At 39.2% G+C, this 20177-nt stretch overlaps 1 protein-coding gene across 4 annotated transcripts in view; it reads left to right on the top strand.

Moving 5' to 3' along the window:
- LOC146577744 (protein TANC1-like) overlaps positions 1 to 13043 on the top strand; it is a 44241-nt gene extending 31198 nt beyond the window's left edge. For 2 of the 4 annotated variants that reach the window (XM_085268311.1, XM_085268310.1), the window contains exon 11: positions 7976 to 11793. In XM_085268311.1, coding sequence (XP_085124437.1) covers positions 7976 to 8101 — 126 coding nt within the window. In that variant the 3' untranslated portion in view covers positions 8102 to 11793. Of the gene's footprint in view, positions 1 to 66; positions 604 to 7975; positions 11794 to 12753 lie in introns of those variants that run through there. The other 2 variants (XM_085268309.1, XM_085268308.1) reach the window with 2 other exon arrangements.
- The last annotated feature ends 7134 nt before the right edge of the window (positions 13044 to 20177 follow it).

The following is a 20177-nucleotide window of genomic DNA, read 5'->3' as shown; positions in this document are numbered from 1 at the left end:
CAAGTTAATAAATGAAATGAAATAATACTGATTTATATATTCACTCTGTTTACTTTTTCGATATAGAAATACAATGAAGACTTCCATGTTCCTGCTGGTGGCGCTCTCTGGCACTGTGCTCTGCATGACTAACGGACGTGTTCAGAAAACCAGCATATCATCAACATGATCCCACAAGGGGGATGTGATGATCTGATAGCAAACAGAGATAATAATGGTAACTGTAAGCGCAAGAATACCTTTATCATTGGTGACTTTAATCAAGTTAGAACAATTTGTGATCCAAGCAATCGTATCAATGCAAATAGAAATCTTTATAAAAGCCCCACAGACGTGCACATTCTGTATTGTAAACTGCTGGGACAAACAACGATACCCATTGTACATCCAGATACAGATGAAAAGGCGTATTGTAATTGCATGTGATAAAATCAATACTTTCCTTCAGCCTGTGCACTTTGAATGTTGCTCTTGAGTTGAGAGATGCTGTGAGCTTGCTGCCATCTTTAAACATCACTTCATGATGCTGGTTTAGATGCTTTATAAGACTTTGTTACGTTTCTTAAACAGTGATGAAAATAATAAAGAGGAAATATGAGAGAAGTGATTTTCAGTGAATGTTGAAAAAAATCCCACAACAACAAAAATGATGGCAACATTGCTACACTTTGCTTTCTTAGCTTGCATATTGTACATTTTCACAGTTGTTTCTGATTGGCTCCATCTTCTCTCGTTGTCACAGCTGTTGCTCAACTTTCAGCACTCATTCAATTAAAAAAACAACAAACAAAAAAACCAAGCTGCTGCTGGTAAGGTTGGCATTCTTGCAAGACTCAGTAACACAAAACAAATAAAAAAATGCACATCCCATGTTTATCCCATGTGATTCCAGGCTGAGTTTATGCATTTATGCTTATTTGTTTATAAAATATTAGAAGCTGGTCTGAGGTCATTTGTTACTAAAGAAAAACAAACAAACACTGTGTCATTATTTAATCCACTAAAACTAAGACACAATGCAGAAGCAGTGTGTGAAAACTAAGTGCACCTTCACTGGTGTAGCATCTGCCTTAGAAACAATGAAGTCAAATGAAACAGTTTAATCATCTCTATGTGCTAAAGGCTCATTTTAATGCAGCATTAATCACGTTGCTTTAACAGTGCTGCATTTTAATAATGTTTATCACGTTCTTTGTAGATTTTAATTATCACCATCGTCGCTGTGAGAACATGTCTGGTTGGAGCAGGCGGCACTCAGGGATCATGTTGTGTGGAAGAAGAGTCATGTGATTATTTTTTTTAAAGATTTTTTCTATGAGTGCACAGAGTGTGAAACAGAAAGATAGGATCGACAGAGAAAGCTGATCATGTCTGTTGTGACACCTGCAATCTCTGACTAGAGTTTTAGGTTCTGTCAGGCAGCTAACACAAAGAAAGCCTGGCTTCATTGTACAAATACAACTTACATATACAACACATGACATATTACACAGAGTCATTATTTATTCAACAAAAACTAAGCCAGATGCAGTTTTTGGATTTTATTTCAAAATGTTCTTATTCTGATTGTTTACTTAATATATTTAGACACATTTGGTTTATTTCTATAAAAATGATATTTTACACAAAACTTCAAACAGCTGCCTGCAAACATGGCTCTTTATTGTAAAGCCAGGTATGAACAACAACCTGCAGCTGCATGCTGTTGTGCTCATTGGTGTCACATTAGGTTCTGAACCACAACCAGAGAAGTTTCTTAGAACTGCTGGGCTAGTGATGTAGGTGTTGATGCAAATGATGGCTTAGGGTGGTGCTACGACAGTGTATAAAAACTGAAGCTCCCAGAGCCAAGTGTTATTTGTTCTTCCGTAACTGAGGTGAACTATAACCTGCTCAGGTAGAATTTAATAACAGCGTGTCTGAACTGCTCGTCTCCAGGCTTCACGTCTCATTCTGTAAGAACTTGTTGTTTGTTTATTAACTTTTTAGAAACAACAGACTTTTGTATACTTCCAAGAAAGAGGGAGAACTGACTCTTCTGCCACACTCGCGTTCATCTTTATCTGTCATCAGTTCAGATAAAAGCATCACTGATTATTCTGAACACTGTTTTAAAGCTTCTGCGTCACTCTGATTTCTTCTTAAAGTTGGCAGACAGGATTGTGAAGAAGGACATAGTGGATCCCCCCTTTTAATGAGCATATTATCTGTGAACACTGAATACAAACAACCTAAATGCTCATTAAAGAAGCAGGTTGGCTCATAAAGTGCTCTGTACTTGTTTTATGCAAGTGCTGTTTCTGGAAACAACCACCATCTGTAATCAACACAGGACTTATTGAGCTGTCAGGTGTGCAGACAACATGGCACATTTTGGGAACACCTATAGTTGATGTCTTAATTATGAAAATAGCTACTATGTAGTTGATGCTTCCTGTTCTGCCAGAGCAGGTGCAGCCTTTGTGGAAGTGGGTTCCACTGGACCAGCGTCTGTGAACGATCCATTGTGGGTGATTTTTTTTTTTTGACCTTACATCTGTGTGTAAGGACCAACCACAACCATCTAAAATCTTTGCATGTTATCTTATCTTCTGTGTAAGAAGTACACAGCATACCCTGATGATCAGCTTCAAGGGTTCTCAGTGTAGGATGCATACAGTATGTCATGCTGAAATATAGAGCACTTACAATAGAACCCACTAGAAACCAATTATTTTAGCCTGGTTCCTTAAATCTATGGCATTTTTCCCATGCTGACTGATATGCTGCTCAGTGTCTTTTGCTGTCTGTCATGATCCTGGGCCATGTTGGCCCAGCATTCTTAGTTTTCATATGTTTTGTGTGTTGTTCTTTATTTATGCCATGGTTTCTGTTAAGATGTTCCTTATTTGATTACCTCCTGTGTGCCCCTCTGTGTATCTGTGAGCCCTCGTTTCCCCTCCTTGAGTTTTATTCCATGTTTTCCCAGCCCGTTATGTCCGTGCTCTCCCCGTGCTGTCTCTCCTCCTCTCTGAACCTCCGTGTACTTCCTGTTTTACTTTGACAGTCTCCCGTCAGTGTTGCGTTCACTCCTGCCGTGTCTTGTTATGATTATCAGTGTCACCTGTGTTCCCCGTGTGCTCCCACTTCCCTCGTTAACCCTCTGTGTATTTATGTCTGCGTCTCCCTCAGTTCTGTGTCGCGTTCTCCCTCATTCATGGCCGTGTGTTTCTCTGTGTATTACGTTATAGTTTCCTCGTTTAGGTTGTATGGTTTCTCTCTCCAGCAATAAAGCTGTGTTTTGAGTTCATTCCTGCCTCCGTGAGCTTGCGTTTGGGTCCTCATCCTGCCTGCACACAGCCGCAACCATGACAGTCTGCTTTTAAATCAGATGTCACTCTGAACATAAACACAAGCCACAGCAGCCCAGCTGTCTTAGCTGAGTACAAGGATACATTTACTCTCTTTGTGTAAAATATTGTGATGATTTTACATTATATTAGGCAGGCAGCTGCCCAAATTAAACCGTGACTATCAGCAGTTTGGTTATTTTGAACGCCTCGGCTGGAAAAAATTCAAAATGGTTTGTAAGGTTGGCCACAGCTTTGTATGTAAAGGGGAGTTAGAAGATTGCTTCATATTTTAAGATTGATTAAGATTAATTAATATTTTTAATTGTTTTATTTTACATCTCACCTTTTACACTGCATTGAGTTGCTGCCATGTGATTGGCTGAGTGTACATCGTTCTTTGTTTCAAAATGGACTTAATGCTTGGTTGAACAGTTGTGATGTTTATCTCCTTTAGATTTATTTTTTATTTTCATGATGAAAAATGGTTTGTTGGTTCATACCTATGAAGTTACAGTGTTTCTGAAAAGCCTAAAAAGATGAATTGTTACCATAGTAAACTTCAAAACAGACTTTATTATATGATATAGTTATAAAATTGGATAAAAACTGACTTCAGCATAATATAAAATAATGTGTTGTCACTATGTATGCATTGGTCAACTTTCAGATCTATGAAGTTCAGCTCCCCCAGCTGTGTCTCCCTTCTGTGGCCCATTCCCTCATTACTACCCTGTGTATTTAAGCCCTGTGTTTTCCCACGCTTGGTGTCGCGTCGTACCCTCAGACCCTGCCTGTGTGTTCCTGCTTGGTTTCATGGTTTGGTTTCTGTTTTTGTTTCATGCCAGCAATAAAAGCTGTGGTTTTAGTTACATTTCGTCTCGGAGTCTTGCATTTGGATCCACATTTCCACCTGCCCGCACTCAGAGCCCTGACATCAGCATAATATAAAATAATGTGTTTTCCCGATACCTGATTTTTAGCACTATGTATGCATTGGTCAACTTTCAGATCTATGAAGTTCAGCTCAGTTATCTATGTTTTCATTTTTAGTTTCCATTTGCATTTAGATGCACGGCCGATTCTCTGATGTGTGATCTGTTTCTACCTGTGCTGATGCTAGCAGGACTAAAGCTGATCAAGCAGCAGTAAATATGTGAAGCAAGGCTGAAGGATACACTCATAAAATGAACAGAATCATAAGAATATAACAGCACGAGCACTGCAAATGCAACTAAAACATGTTGACATCAAATGGTATGTTATTTGAAATCTATATGAAATAATGAAACATCTATATTTTCCAATTTATTTATTTTTTTTGTATTTATTTATTTTTTCCACAGTTGTGTAAATCAGTCTGTCTGTGGACTGGTACAGCTGAAAAGCCGACGCAGCCAGTTCCTCTTCTTCTTCTTGGGTTTTTTCTCTGGCACAGTCTTAGCTTCAGTTTCGAGTTCAGCTGGATTGGTAGTTATCGTTTTCTCTCTGTCTTCTGTTTGTTGTAGAGAGTCATGCAGAGACATCTCAGTTGATGTCAGGGAGTCTTCTTCTTCTTCCTTGTCCTGTTCTTTGGTGTCTTTTTCCACCAGAAGCTCAGATTTTCCATTTGCTGTGTTGGAATTTTGTTCATTTTGCTCCTGTGTGATTTTAATGTAGGACGCTTTGACTTCTTTCAACTCTTGATAAAGAGTCTCTACTTTCATGTCATGAAGCTCCTTGTTGGAGCAGAGCTGGGATTTAAGCTCACTGATTTCCATGTTCAGTGTCTCCTGGTCCTGCCTATGTTTGTCTTCCTGTTCCTTGAGTTGGTGTTGAGCTTCTAGGAGCTGTTGTTGGAGTGTTCCTATTTGCTCTTGTTGAGTCTTGTATTGGACTTCAAATTGAGCCTCCTTCAGACCTACACAGTCCGTGTGTGAAGCCTCTGTGGTTTGTGTAGAAGAATCCACACACTGCTCTGTGGTAGGGTCGCTGACGTCTTCGTGCAGGACACGGATCATGTCATCCAGCATGACAACTGCTTGGTTGTCCTTTGCTTGAACCTCTGTTTTGCTCTTATCAGGCTTATTATTATCATTAGCCTCCTCCAGTTGCTCTATGAGCTCTTTAATTGTTTCTTCATGCTGTTTTTTGTCGGCGATCATCTGTGCATGAAGTTTGGTCACCTTAGACTGGTAATAAGAAGCCCACTTATTAGCAGCTACCAGTTTCCAGTAAAGCTCGTTCTGGTGGTTTTGGGAAGCTTGTAGTTGATGCCTGAGAGCAGCAATCTCACAACATGAATCATACTGGACTCTGCCATGATGGGGTATAAATCTGGGATTTGGCTGATGTTGCCACGTCCCTCCATTTGGCCCAGGGTTTTGTCCACTGGCGTTATTCATGTTTGCCTCTGTCTCCATATTCACGTCGTCCTTTGGTTCTGACATAGGGAGGGATTCAGGGTTTTCCCTTTCAGAGGTTCCTTCAGGGTTTCCTGACACTTCTTCATTTCTCAGGTTGCTTCCATCAGCCACGTTGTTTTGGGCTTCTAGAAGAGCCCGAGCATACGCCCGAGTAATCGGTCGTCTGGGTTCTTCAGCCACTCTTTTCTGTTTTTGCCCCCTTTTTTTCTTGCCTTTCACGACCACTTCTGTTTGAACTTGTGCCAGAGGACGTGTTTCAGGATTTGGTGTTTGGGCTTTTTTGAGGTCATTTTCCGATCTTTGCAAAACTGTTATATTTGGGCTCACGACCACTTCCATCTGTGCTTCTGCCATTTTATATGCGTCTGCTTCAGCGTCTGCTTCTGCGTCTGCGTCTGCTTCTGCGTCTGCTTCTGCGTCTGCTTCTGCGTCTCTGTGTCTTCCTTATCTTGGTTTTAACAAACAGGTTGTTTTGTAGTTCTGCCACCAAAGAGTTGCTACAGTTGACTGAATTTCTCCTTCCAATGACAGAATGTGATGACATCACAAGCTTTGTGCCTTTGATGACATCACAAGCTTTGTGCCTTTGATGACATCACAGGCTTTGTGCATTTGATTCTGTGATTGGATAGTTTGAAAATAAAATGTCCACAAATGTACTTTAAAAAAAGTCATTTTATTTTGTAGTATATGTTGAATTAACACTATAAAAGCTACTCGACCAGAATTGCAGTTAAAAATAAAACAAAAGCAAAACACAAGTTTTTATAAATGGTTGTTACAAACAAACCAAAGGAGAAGACGACTGTTTAGTGGAAAAATATTAGACATGCTCTCTCATAATAACTGTGTAATAATGTAAACTAAGACATGTCGAAAACATTGATATTTAGTTAAAGGTATTTATTCAAACGATCCAATGACCAGCATGTTTTAGTGAATGTCTGTAGGCACTGGGAGCTTGGTGGTTGCCTAGGCGACAATATGTCATCTATGTTTTGTTTTTAATTCAGTTTCACTGGTGAAACTAAGAAACAACAGGCTGTAGAGGGACACGTTAACAGAGCTTTACTAACTCTTATTGTCATATCCAGTGTGGACAAATCTGTATAGATTCATATTAATATATTAATCATTCATTTGAATAACCAAGGATGCAAAATAAAAATCACAGGAGAGTTTATGAGACGAGGTCAAGTTCAGAGACACACGTTTAGCAGAGGTGAAGCCTCGAGGACAGCTGGCAGCTACACCCATGTATGACAGCACCCACCTGTCACAAAGAGCAGCCTTTCCATGCCTGACTCTGCATAATTGTCAGCATCCAAGCATTTTAAATGAGTCATCATCCTCAGAAATCATCCTTTGCACAGTTGTTATGAAGAGAAAAATAAACTTTAGAGCTGAAAATCAGATATGAACCGTGATCTGGGAGGGGAAGGGCACCTGCTGCCAGACAATGTTCACCTTGGAAAAAGTCAAAAGTGGTTTATAAATTTTGCCACAGGTCTGTTTGTCAGAGGGAGTTAGGCCATTGCTTCATAATTAAAGACTGATTAAGATGATTCATATTTTCTTAAAGGTTCTTTTTAGACCTCACCTTTTACACCTGCATTGAGTTGCTGCCATGTGATTGGCTGATCAGATATTTGCATTAATGAGTATTTGAACAGATCTACCTAATGAAGTTTTATATTTATGATGAAAATGCTTTGATGGTTCATACCTATGAAGTTACAGTATATCTGAAGAGCCTTAAAATATTTTTTTTACCATAGTAAACTTCAAAACAGACTTTATTATATGATATAGTTTTAAAAAAGGATAACAATTGACATCAGCATAATATAAAATAATGTGTTTTCCCGATACCTGATTTTTAGCACTATGTATGCATTGGTCAACTTTCAGATCTATGAAGTTCAGCTCAGTTATCTATGTTTTCATTTTTAGTTTCCATTTGCATTTAGATGCACGGCCGATTCTCTGATGTGTGATCTGTTTCTACCTGTGCTGATGCTAGCAGGACTAAAGCTGATCAAGCAGCAGTAAATATGTGAAGCAAGGCTGAAGGATACACTCATAAAATGAACAGAATCATAAGAATATAACAGCACGAGCACTGCAAATGCAACTAAACCATGTTGACATCAAATGGTATGTTATTTGAAATCTATATGAAATAATGACACATCTATGTTTTCCAATTTATTTTATTTATTAATTTTATTTTTTCCACAGTTGTGTAAATCAGTCTGTCTGTGGACTGCCAGCCAACACATCCACAACACCAACAACTCAGACAGCACAAAGCCTTTTAAGTTGGCGAGGCGTGATAGCAAATGCAGCGCAGGTACATCCATCTGACCTGCAGCAGCATCGCAGACCACGCCCCCCTCCACACCACTCTTTCCTCATAGTTGCTCGCCATCGTTGCTCTCAGAGGGTAGAAGGTCCCGATTGAAGTGCACAGGTAACTTCCCTTCACATTTCACCACAATGATCCTGTTGGTGAGAAGCCTGCCTTCATACTGGCAGCTGGGTTTCCTGGCTCCCTGATGCTTTAGCTTACATTTAATTATGCGAAACGTTGCGGTACTATACGTCATGCCGCTATTTTCATCGTACCTCCCATCACCTCTACAAATGGATTTGACCTTTGCTGGAATGCTGAGGATGAATGTGTTGGTTTCCTTACAACTGTTGTCAAGTTTGTAGATATTCCTATTTGATATTTCTGCGTTACACAGCTTTTCAGTCATCTTAGCATCTACATGCTGTCTTCTAAACTTTTCATAAGGTGTTTCTTCAGGTCGGTGCTCGCTTGGTTGAAAATTGTTCACTTTGGAAAATCCGGAAGCAAAGAGCAGCACGAGCATCATGCAGACAAACAGTGTCTTCATCGTCTCCTGGAGAAGAAAACACATGGACGTTTTTCCACATTAAGAATTTGGCAGATACATCCTTTTGGATCCTGAAGCTCAGCAAGTCGTCTTTGTGAGCTGCAAACACACACGACAAGAGGACTGATAGACCTTTTTCTTTAAATGAAAGAAGTCGTTTTATTTATAGTTTTCTTTTTTATTTATTTCTAATCATATATATTACTTTGTTCTCTGTTTATTTTTTATTTTTCAACTGTTAGGATGATTTCTAAATATCCTGAACAAGCCTGATCTGGACAGCTCCTGGAAGCAGATTCAGGCGTGATGATGTCATTTTCAACTGGAAAAAGAAGCTTTGAAAAGCTGAAGTAGTTTAAATGTTTAGATATTTAACCTTGTTGTATTACTTTATATTTTATATTCATCGTATTAAGACATCAAGATATTTGTTTTTGCCTTAAAATTTTGTGTTTTCATTTATACTTTTTTTTTTTTTTTTAAATTTTGTCATTTTGCCTTTTTTACTTGATGTGATTTGGATAAATATATATTTATATCTACAGATATATTGAGAGAGTTTTTCTCTGGGTTTCACAAGCCCATTTTATAGATAAAAGTCCAGGTCATAATAGATCCGGTTCATTAAGAACAAAGTTTAAATCCTATTTAATATAAATGCCTTTCTGCACTCAGTTATTCTTTCCTGTCACATGTTTCAGTGTGCTCTGTAGTAACAGTGACACACTGCAAAATAAAAATAATAAGACACTCACCTTTTTTTCCTTTACTAATGATGATGATTAACCTGCAGTGGTTCAGGTATAAGTTGGTTGTCTGGAACAGCAGGTGATGAAGATGTGGTGAAGGGTCTGTGGTTCATGTATATAGTGGGTTCATTACATAACTGGATAGGCAACATCTGACAGTCAGTTTAAATAAGATCTTGTTGTATTTGAACACAAATCAGCAAAAACAGGTCTCTCACCGTGCAAATATACAGCTTACGTAAGTTTAGTGTGCTCACCGAATGCAGTGTTTAGTGTAGCAGCAGAATTATGACAGTTTATGGAGATGTTCAACGTGAGCCTGCTGCCCAGCTTTAAAAGGAAAATCATTTTAAATGATACATAATAAGTTCTTACCAAAAGAGGAATGCAGACGGAGATGAGCAGAGATCTCTTCTGCAGTTCAGATGCTGCTGTGAGTTCTAGTTCACTTCTGTCACAGAGGAACAAAGTGTGTTTGGATCTGGACACTTTGATTTTTATACTTCTGATCAGCACCACCTCAAATAATCCTTTGCATCCACACCTACATCACTGGCCCACCACTTCTAGGAAACTTTAACACTTCCCTGCTTGTGACTCAGAAAGATAATGCAAATATGATGACCACTGACCACAAGAACCTGCATGTAGATGCAGCCTGTTTTTCCACATCTGGCTTTAGAAAAAAAATTAATGCACAAACAAATAGATTTAAAATAAAAAGATGTGTTGGTATATTTTGACCTTTCAAATAAACTATTAACACTTCTTTTTTCCCCTTTTTAAGTATAATTTTTGGCAAATAAAGTGAGTGTTTTGACCATTTGCAGTTAAAATGTTGAACAATCTTTTTATTTTTGTTTTACTACCAGTTGGTTGTAATAATTTCATATGAGGATTTAAATGGATGTATAACAAAACAAAGGATAAAAGTATATATAAAAGTATATTTAATGAAGCTGATCGAACAACAGTGCAATATGGCATGATGACAGTGTTTACAATTTTGGCAGGAGAACAAAAGATAAATATTATAAAATACAAGACATGAAAATCTCAGAGGTCAGGGGTCGGGGGCCCAGGAAGTCTGACCCGCAGATTCCAGGTCTGACTTCGAGTACATAAAATATCATCTTTCTTGTGGGGAAGGAGCCTGAGTTAGAGCAGGAAGTTACACCATATTGATATTGTTGGGGTAGCCTCAATGCCAGTGTTGGACTCTCCAGTTTCCTTGAAGGAGGTTTGACTTTGTGCCATCGTTGGCTGGACTCTGTGCTCATTGATATCCCCGTATCAGTGAGTTAAGACACCATGCATTTATTTTCTGTGTGGCACACAACAAGAAAACAAGCCAAGAGAGAACACATCAGCCTCCAATGACAGTTTATTAAAAGGTTTATTGGAGGTTATTTGTTGTGTTATTGAACCTGTGTGCTAATGAAAGAGTGTCCTTAATAAACGTACTCCATAAGGAAGTGTGTTCACAAGTGCACAGAACACATTAGGGCACAGGTCAGTGATCGGTTTTACAATTGTATTGTCAGATCGATGGACACTTTCGGATACTTGGATATTCAGGTGATTAGAGGAGCAGAGATGATCAGCTGATCAGGATTTGGTGGTGTGTTGGATCAGGTGGTGGAGAGATACAGGACAGGCCTGACATACACAAACGTATAGTGAAGGTGCAGAGGCTCAGATCTGTGACATCGTCCCAGCTCAGTGTCCATATTTAGATGTAACAGTGCTATAGACTTTACCTGACAACTTGTATGAGTAATGTTTTCATCTCAGGCATGTCAATTTCATTTGTGAATATATTTTTAATACTTGTACAACAGATTTTTTTGAGTGTTAAATAGAAATTATATGCTGAAACTGAAGTGATGGGTCGCACTCTTTAGTTCACCCCTGCTCTCGAAACAATGTAGGTGGTCCAGTTAACATATTTACATTTTTTCATTTGCTGTTTCACTTGCAAAATATTTCCAGTGTGACATTTGATCAGGTCTTGTAAACCTTGTCGTTAACCAAGCAGTCACTCCCAGGCTGCTGTGCTGATCACCGGATCTTAACTTAATTGTCACAGTGCACTCAGAACAAAACAGCCATGCAGAGATATGAGTCACAGTGACATTAAAACTGATGAAGACCGTCGTCGTTAGAACCAGCAAACTGAACGAACTAAAAAAGATCATCTAAATTCAACTGGTCTAAAATATCAGGATCTCAGTGTTAAGTCCATATTTTTGAAGTAGAAGCTTTTACTGGTTTTACTTAAGAAAAAGAAATAATAAGGAATTGTTTTGGAATTTGTCCAGGTTAACAGATGAAATCATGTTCAGTGCTTTGTCCTGTCAGTAAACACAGATTCTTTATTTGCACTGAATGGGACAGCATATAATTTCACTGCTTTTGGCATAATGACAATAAAAGATAGTTTCAAAGTCTGACCTGCAAAGCCCGTCCACCCAGTGTCCTCCTCAGTCATGCTGGTTGCATGATTGCTGTAGAAGTGCTAAACTACTGTGACCTGATTAATTGAACTGAGCTCACACTGCAATAACTAATCAGTGAGGTGGTAGTTTAAGTACTTCATTACCAAAATGTATAAATGAAGTACATCAGAAGATGTTGGGGAAGAAGGACTTCACCGGGTGGGCCTGGACCCCCGAGGCCTGTCCCTGTGCCGACCTCGTCTGAGTCTAAAAGATTTATAAGATAGAGCTCATCAAAAGACTAAGATATGAATATAAACATGATATTTGTCAGTTTAATTTAATGTTAAGTTGAACTGGAGTTAACCAGAATCCTTTACTCTTCCAACTCCTCTACTTTGTCTAACAGTTAGCTTAGCTTAGCCTAGCCAAGTTTTCTTTGCAAAATTGCTAATTGCATGGTTTCAAATCGCAGTTTTGATTTTAAGTGGACTAATTGTTCAGACCTGCTCTGGGGCCTGTCTGAAGTATTAAATTGACATATATTTGTCTCAACACCTACGCAGGAGAACTTTTTTGTAAGTGTGAAATGGAAAATAGAAGAAGAAGTAGAGATGTGGGTGTTCCTATTTACATGTTTTTATTTTCTGTTTCTTTAGCCAAACATGTTATTTGATCAGAGCACCTGCCTGTACACCTGCTGTTAAACAAGCAGTTATTTTCAAGCTGCTACACTGATCACAAAGTCAGGACATATGAATGACAGGAAGTGTCCAGTGTCACGTACCAATATTAATGACAACAATGATGGGTCAAAGCAACATATGATGAGCATTTATTACGATATCCTGATAAATGTAATGCAGCGGGATAACTTCTACAGTTATTATGTTAGTGATGATGCCTCTTTGCTTTTCATTTATTCACAGCTTTGTGGCGTACGATGGAGTGTCAGGGCCACATTAAGATGATAACCTGCCACGGCTGCAGTACCCTCTACAACACGGCTTGTGTCGATGATTTAGTGAAGCAAACTGATCAGCTGTCTCATTGTGTCTTTTGTGTGTTTGGTTTTGTGTTTTCAATGAACTGAAAGCCCTCTTTAATGCACGAGGGTGTGACCATCCACATTCTCTCATCTGTCCAGTGTCAGCCATTCATTTTGTGCAAATGGTCAAGTCTTCCAAGTGTGCGTGCTTTTCCTTCTGAGTGCTTTTCCTTCAGCGTCTTTGTTATTCGCGTCCAGCAGATGGCAGTGTTTCACTGTCTGACGGCTGTCTGAAGCTTCAGCTGGATTATCCGTTTGCTATGTTTGCCATGTTACAGTGGGGAGGAAAAACTCCTTTTTAACAGGAATATCTAGACATGAGTGATTACTGCAGTGGGGCACTATCTGTGCTATCTATAAGAAATGTTAGCAACAATAAAACTCTGAGGATCAGGGCTCCATTTCACTCCAGTGTTCAGTGGCATTTTAAAAGAGTGAATACCGACGCTGAATGTCTTTGTAAAGCAAAAGCACTTTGTTAGCCTTTACAGAGCAAAGCTATGGATCAATGTGCAGTGAAGAAAAATCGAGGTGGCCAGTCTGTCCTTTCCTAACCAATCACAGAGCTCCTTACATTGCACCATGTGGCTAATTTGCGTTTTACTGATATTGCTGGGCTGCTGTCAATCATTTTGTCTTTATATTACAACAGAGCATTGACCTTTAACCTGTTTAATTCATACTGAGTATTTAAAAAAAATGTATTGTCATAATAAATTGTGCCTCACTGAAACACCATTTTGCATTAGCCTCTATCACCTGACTTGTCACTGATGATATCACTGCATGAGCAGGCGAGCGGTAGCGGCGGGGGGGTGTAGGTGAAGCTCGTGAAGAACAAAATTCTGTACGAGCGGACGCAGTGAGTCCAATAACCAGGGGTAACTGGAAATAAGGTGTTGTAGGTTGGCTTCCACAGTGTAAAGAGACGCTTCTCCCTCATGCTCTAACAGCTGGTAAATCAATTTAGAAGCAGAGTCGATAACGGCCTCCTGAAGCTCCCTAGGTGGGGTGACTGCCGCTGGATCCATATCTGGCTGGTCCGTACTGTCACGGCGAGTGAGGAGAGCCGTGTGAAAATAATAAATGAGGATCCAATCGCAGGCAGTAGTGGAGAAGTGAAGGTGGTTTATTGAACACAAAAATAAATATGGACAAACAGCAAATGGAGCACGAAGTAAACTAGACTGGAAACAACTAAACTACAGAGCACAAACCTGGACAAGAACGAGCAGAGGAGATGGACAGCAGGGAGAACACACGGGTGAGACATGATGGATACACAGACGGACCAGCAACTACAATGACAGAGGACACGACTTAAATACACAGAGAAACACAGGGGAATTACACACAGGTGGTGGACACAGCTGGGAATAATCACCAAGACGAGACAGAGGTCAAACTGAACACACTCACATGAGACGCAGACCTTCACAATAAAACAGGAACAAGAAACCATCACACTAAGACGCAGACTCGACATAGAGAGAGAGACAGAAAATGACACATGGAACTAAACTAAACCTGCAAAAACATGACAACTCAAAATACTGGGTCAAACTGACCCAGAACCGTGACAGACTTTCTATAATGTTTTGCTTGAGCATGTCCTGCTTTTCTGTAATGTTATTTCTACAGTTTTAGCAGTTCTTCTCGAGGGAAAGAGAAAGATGTAAAAATCTTATACGTTATATATGTTAAATAACATGTGTAGTGCTCACATGTAATGCAGATGTTAGCTTTGATCTAACCAATAAATCCTGATTGGATGTTGTTAGTGTTAGCACTTGTGTTTGCTTCCCTGCTGTACAACAGCATTACCAAAATACAACTGAAGAAACAAACTCAGTTATGAAAAGTTTGTGTTCAGTTTGCAGTCGCTGAAAATAATTACACCTTTGGGAATGACATGGAAATGCTCCCACACTAAAGATTGGGTTTTGTTTTGGGGATTTTCCATCTTAATTTATCTGTCTTATTTGGCTACATCTACGACACTGCTATGCTCTCTCTTGCCTATGTTTTCGTGGCTGCTGCTATCTGTATTTTAATATATATATATATGCAATGAAAATTCCCGTCTCGCCCCTCCCGGCAGTCTGTATACTTTAAGCTCGGGTAGTTTTTACACAGGATACGGGAGGATTACTGAGAAGAACCTAAGCAAACACGTGACAAGTTTTCAACAGGAATGAATGACAGTAAAAATGTTACCTCACAGATCGTTTTCATGCCATCAGTAATGAGCTGGTTTCAGCTGGACTGGACACACTCAAATGGCAAAGAAGGTTGTGTAGCCTTTGCAGAGAAGATGAAATGCATTCATGTAAATCAAAATGCATCTTTTAATTGAGGGAGAGGTTTGTCAGAGATATTATTCTCATAATGTACCTTTGTCCCAGCTGATTACCTTCATTAAACAGCAGGTTGCAAAAACCTCTTGTGTACCTCTTTTCAACCACTGGGAGGCGCTACAGCTTCATTCCTTTCACACTAAGGCAGCGGTAGGGAACTCCAGGCCTCGAGGGCCGGTGTCCCTGCAGGTTTTAGACGTTCCCTACCCCTGCACTAAGGCCTTTGAAATCTTCATTAACACTGAGCTTGAAATTTCTATCAGTCGAATGCAAAGGAGTCCTGTGGTTGTAGGACAGAGGTAGGGAACGTTAATCTGCCATCATTTAGATTATATGACAACAACCTTCAAATCTGAAGTCTCAGAAATCTGCTTCATGTACAAGTTCCTCCAATAATCAGGGCTAATATCACCAAATTGTACATAAACAGACTTTTACATGTTAAATATTTCTCAAATATGGGGAAAAAAACAATATAAAATACTATATTATTAACAAAATATCTTAAGATACAGCTACAAATTGCTTGAAACATTTGCAATGAAATATATAAAACAGCTTTATTGTCAGTGAGGACAAAGTTATAGTGATGCTGTGCTGGAGTGTTCAAAAGAAGACAGAGACATGAAGTATAAATATTGTATAATATTAAATATAAGAAAGAACAAAGTTATAAAAACATTAATAATTGAAATCTGCAACAATATTCACATAAAGTGTAAAATACAGAGTTAACTGTTTAATAGGTAAAGTTTAGGTCTTGCAGTCGAACAATGATCCCAAACACAGCAGCAAATCTACAGCAGAATAGCTGAAAAGCAAAGTGCAGACCTCAACCTGGGACATTCAGAGAGCTGTGCTTAAATAAATGCCCACAAAGCTCAAAGAACTGAAGCAACGTTGTAATGAAGAGTGGGCCAACATTCCTCCACAACAATATGAGAGACTGATAAAGTCAAGCAGAAAACAATTAGCTCACATTTGTGCTGCTAGAAGTGTTTCTAGTTATTCACAGGACTGTAGTTTGAATTTAAAGAAATGTGAAAGTGCACTGAAATTAACATAAAGTTATTGCAATTTAAAAAAAAAATCAAGAACTCTAAGAGGAAGAAACAATGTAAACCACACAATTGTTTTCCTTATATTCTCCACACGGCAATGCACATAACAGACATAAAATATTTGCATTTATCAATAGAAAATATACAATTTTTCCATAGTCATAGCCAGGCCCGATTACTGCCAAACCTGTGCTGAATCAATCACTTAAACAGGACCTGTCTGACAAAGTAGAGTAGACCAAAAGATCCTCAAAAACTACACATCATGGCGCAATCCAAGGAAATTCAGAAGCAAATAAGAAACAAAGTAATTGAGATCTCTCAGTCTGGAGATGCAACGTCAAGATGAACAGAATCCAGTTTCTGGGATCCTGAAGGAGAATGTCTGGCCATCTGTTCACGACCACAAGCTGAAGTGCACTTGATCCAAAGCACACCAACAAGTCCACCTCTAAGCAGCTTAAGTAAAACAAAATAAAGACTTTGGAATGGCTTAGCCAAAGTTCATACGTGAATCTGATTGAGGTGCTGTGACCTTGGAAAGGTGGTTCATACTCAAAAACCCTCCAGTGTGGCTGAATTACAACAATTTTGCAAAGATGAGTGGGCAGAAATTCTTCCAGCACCTCGTAAAGGACTCATTGCCAGTTATCCCAAACGCTTTATTGCAGATGTTTCTACTCAGGGTGGCCCAACCAGTTATTAGGTTTAGGGGGCAATCACTTTTTCCACACAGGGCCATAATAATGGCCGCCTTAATAATAAATGCCTTGATTTAGGAACTACTTTTAATGTTTACTTGTGCTATTTTGCAAAAAATAAAATCTCTGCAAAAACATCAAAACTGCTGACCATCTGACCTCAATATGAAATTATTAATCTTTTGACCAAAAACATTTAGATTTGTAAAAATAAAGAAACCATAGAGGAACAAACAATGTTGTTTGCTACGTTCTAACATGGCAATCTAAAAACAGTAATGCAAACATATATATTTATCAATAAAAACAGATCGCCTTTTCACTGTTACAAAAGTCAAGTATATCAATGTTTGTTCAGCTTTCATAAATGTAAGTTTATAAGTACATAGTACATTTTTTGGTCCAACTTCTTTTAATACATGCAACACATTTCAGAACATTTGGGACAGAGACAACAAAAGACTGGAAATACTTCGTAAAAATCTGGTGAAACACTTTAAAGCCAGTGGGATTAAATGGGAGACATAAAATTTAATACTAGACAAAGACCGATTGAATCATGAAGCAAAGAATTAATAACTAAATCACAAGTAGAAAATGTTATGCAGATATTATTGGATAGATTTTGGTGTAGAAAAAAATGACAAGAAATGAAAAATGAAAGTTATCTGGTCTTTTTCTTTAAAGAGTAGCCTACTGCAGAGCAGCAACACTGACAAACACCATCATCACCAATACTGCAGCTAATACAATGATCCAGGAGGAAACTTGAAAAAGCAGGAAAAATGTGACACTGATCAAAATGAATACATCAATTATTGATCAAAGAGAAAATGCATACTACCACAATGCATTGTTATTGCATCTCAGTTTCTCACCATCACTGATAATCTGACGTCTGCTGGACCTCAGGAATCGTCTCCATCACCTCTCTGTGAGGAGCAGAGAGCACTCGTGCTGCACATCCCACCTGTGTGCTGTGTTTACGTGAACCTGAGAGCACAGCTGTAGTGGTGACAGTGAATGTAGCGTTGGTGTTGGACACACTGACAGTGTTGTACTGTGAGAAGCTGAGGTCTTGTTGTGAGAGTGTTACAGTGGGAGCAGGTCGACCAGTGGCTGAACAGGAAACAACCCACTCTTCAGCAGAGTTTGACTCTCTGACATCAACAGCAGGTTCATGCAGCTCTGTGAAGGATCAGGAGATATAAAATAAGGAGTATATTGTTAAAGATACATTGACTTCTAACACATGTAACGCATTAAGGTAAAATTTCTTACCATAAGGATGTGTTACACGATTTATAAACCCCAGTTTGTTAATTATTTGTTCATTATTCATAACTATATATTTAATTTTTTAAAAATTAAGTGTTTTTGGTCAAATGGAATTTCTTTTTGGGTAATTTTAGCCCCTTTTAGCCCTCTGCCAAAATGTTTTAACCTTTCTGTCTCTAACAGTAAAACATCGTTCCTTTATCTTCTGTGTCTGGTGTGTTGGTCAGGATTAGCTAGCTTGGCAAAAAGTTCACATTAAACAAAGTGTGTTACTGTGAGGTGTGTGTTCGTACTATGAGTCACAGCTCGAGTTTTCTTGCGGGTGAAGGTTTTTCACCTCGCTGTCATTCTTTCATAAAAGTGTTTGACCCCTTCAGGAAAAAAAACTAAATTTGGGATTATTTTTTGTTTTGTTCATTGTGTGTATTTGTTTCTACTTTTTACTTTTTCTTTTACTGTGTACAGCACTTTGGTCAACCTGTGTTGTTTTTAGACATGGTTATTGATTGATTGATTGATTGATTGATTGATTGATTGATTGATTGATTGATTGATTGATTGATTGATTGATTGATATGTCTTTGATTAAAATACAGCCTACTCCACATCCTCCAAGTTACAGAGAAGAGGAACCATCTGGGGTGAACTTGTGCACTTGGTATTGGCTGTCATGGTCCCTGTGCCTCTCCGGCTCGCTCATGTTGGCCACAGGTTTGTTTTGTTTTCTCTCCTGCTTCCCTGGGTGGAGCTCATTGTGGGCTCTCACCCTTGGCCCACGTATCTGCGGTGATTTCTACACCTGTTGCTGATCAGGCGGTGTCCCCCTTGCCTATTTAACGCTGCGGCACGGAGTATTCGGCACTGGAACGTTGAACCTCCCATGTTCGTGCTCTCAGCTCTCCTAAGACAAACTCTCCCAGTGTTGTGTGGCGTATTGATCTAATTGGACTCTTTGTGTTTAGAACTCCCCGGAACTGGTGGCGGACCCTGACCTGTGATCCCTGTGTGTGTCAACATAAGTGGAAATTGGAGCGAGAGTGGCTGTGGAGAAGCGAGTGTGCGTAAGAAGAGGAGTGGCGGAGTTTGGGCCGAGTGGGGAGCGAGTGTGGATTCCTTCCCCTGGAGCCCTGAAGCCCTGCCCCATGCACTGTATATACACATCACTGTGGTTTCCCTTCTGTGTTCATAAATTGTCAACCCTTTGCTTGCCAGAACGCTGCCTGTGTCTGAATCCATCTGTTAGCCCTGACATTGGATACCTGGAAATCAGTGAAGGGACCATTAATGCTTCAACTTGTACACAGGTTTGAGAGCAACCACCCAAAAGCTTCTGCTAATAAACACTAGTCTGTGTTTGTGATGCAAATGTTTCTGGCTGTGTTCACAAACATTTAGTAAGGTGAGTGAGGAATATTAATACTTATTATTAGATCATTAGCAGACTGTAGAACTTGACTGCACGCCAAGGTGGCAGTTCAGCCATTTGATTCATGTTGCAGCAGCTCATGAGTGAATGAACATCGTGCAATAAAAGTACTTCTAGAAGTACATTTTTGCAAAAACGGACATTGTGGAGGAATGTAGGGAAGACACGAGGGAGCCCAATATTTTACTCAAACGTTAATCGCTGCATCACACAACTGAACATTCAAAGCGCCAAAACCTAACCCTCTCACTTCCCGTTACACTGGGTACGAGTGGAGCTACCTGGTGGTATGTACTTACATTTATTTAAATTTACTTGAGTAGGGTAGAGTCATGCTAATGACCTAATAATTTTATTCAGGTGTGTTGCAGCAGAGATACATTTAAAAGCTTCAGGACGCTGGCTCTCAAGGCCTGGAGTTTGACACCCCTGCTTTACACAAAGATGGGTTAAATCACAGTGCAAAGAATGAATGAATAAAT

Source organism: Mchenga conophoros, linkage group LG3 (genome assembly GCF_057382185.1).
Source record: "Mchenga conophoros isolate Kocher_MC1m ecotype Shallow Benthic linkage group LG3, M_conophoros_male_GT1.1, whole genome shotgun sequence".
Taxonomy (NCBI): Eukaryota; Metazoa; Chordata; class Actinopteri; order Cichliformes; family Cichlidae; genus Mchenga; species Mchenga conophoros.
This window is presented reverse-complemented; position numbering and strand designations above follow the sequence as displayed.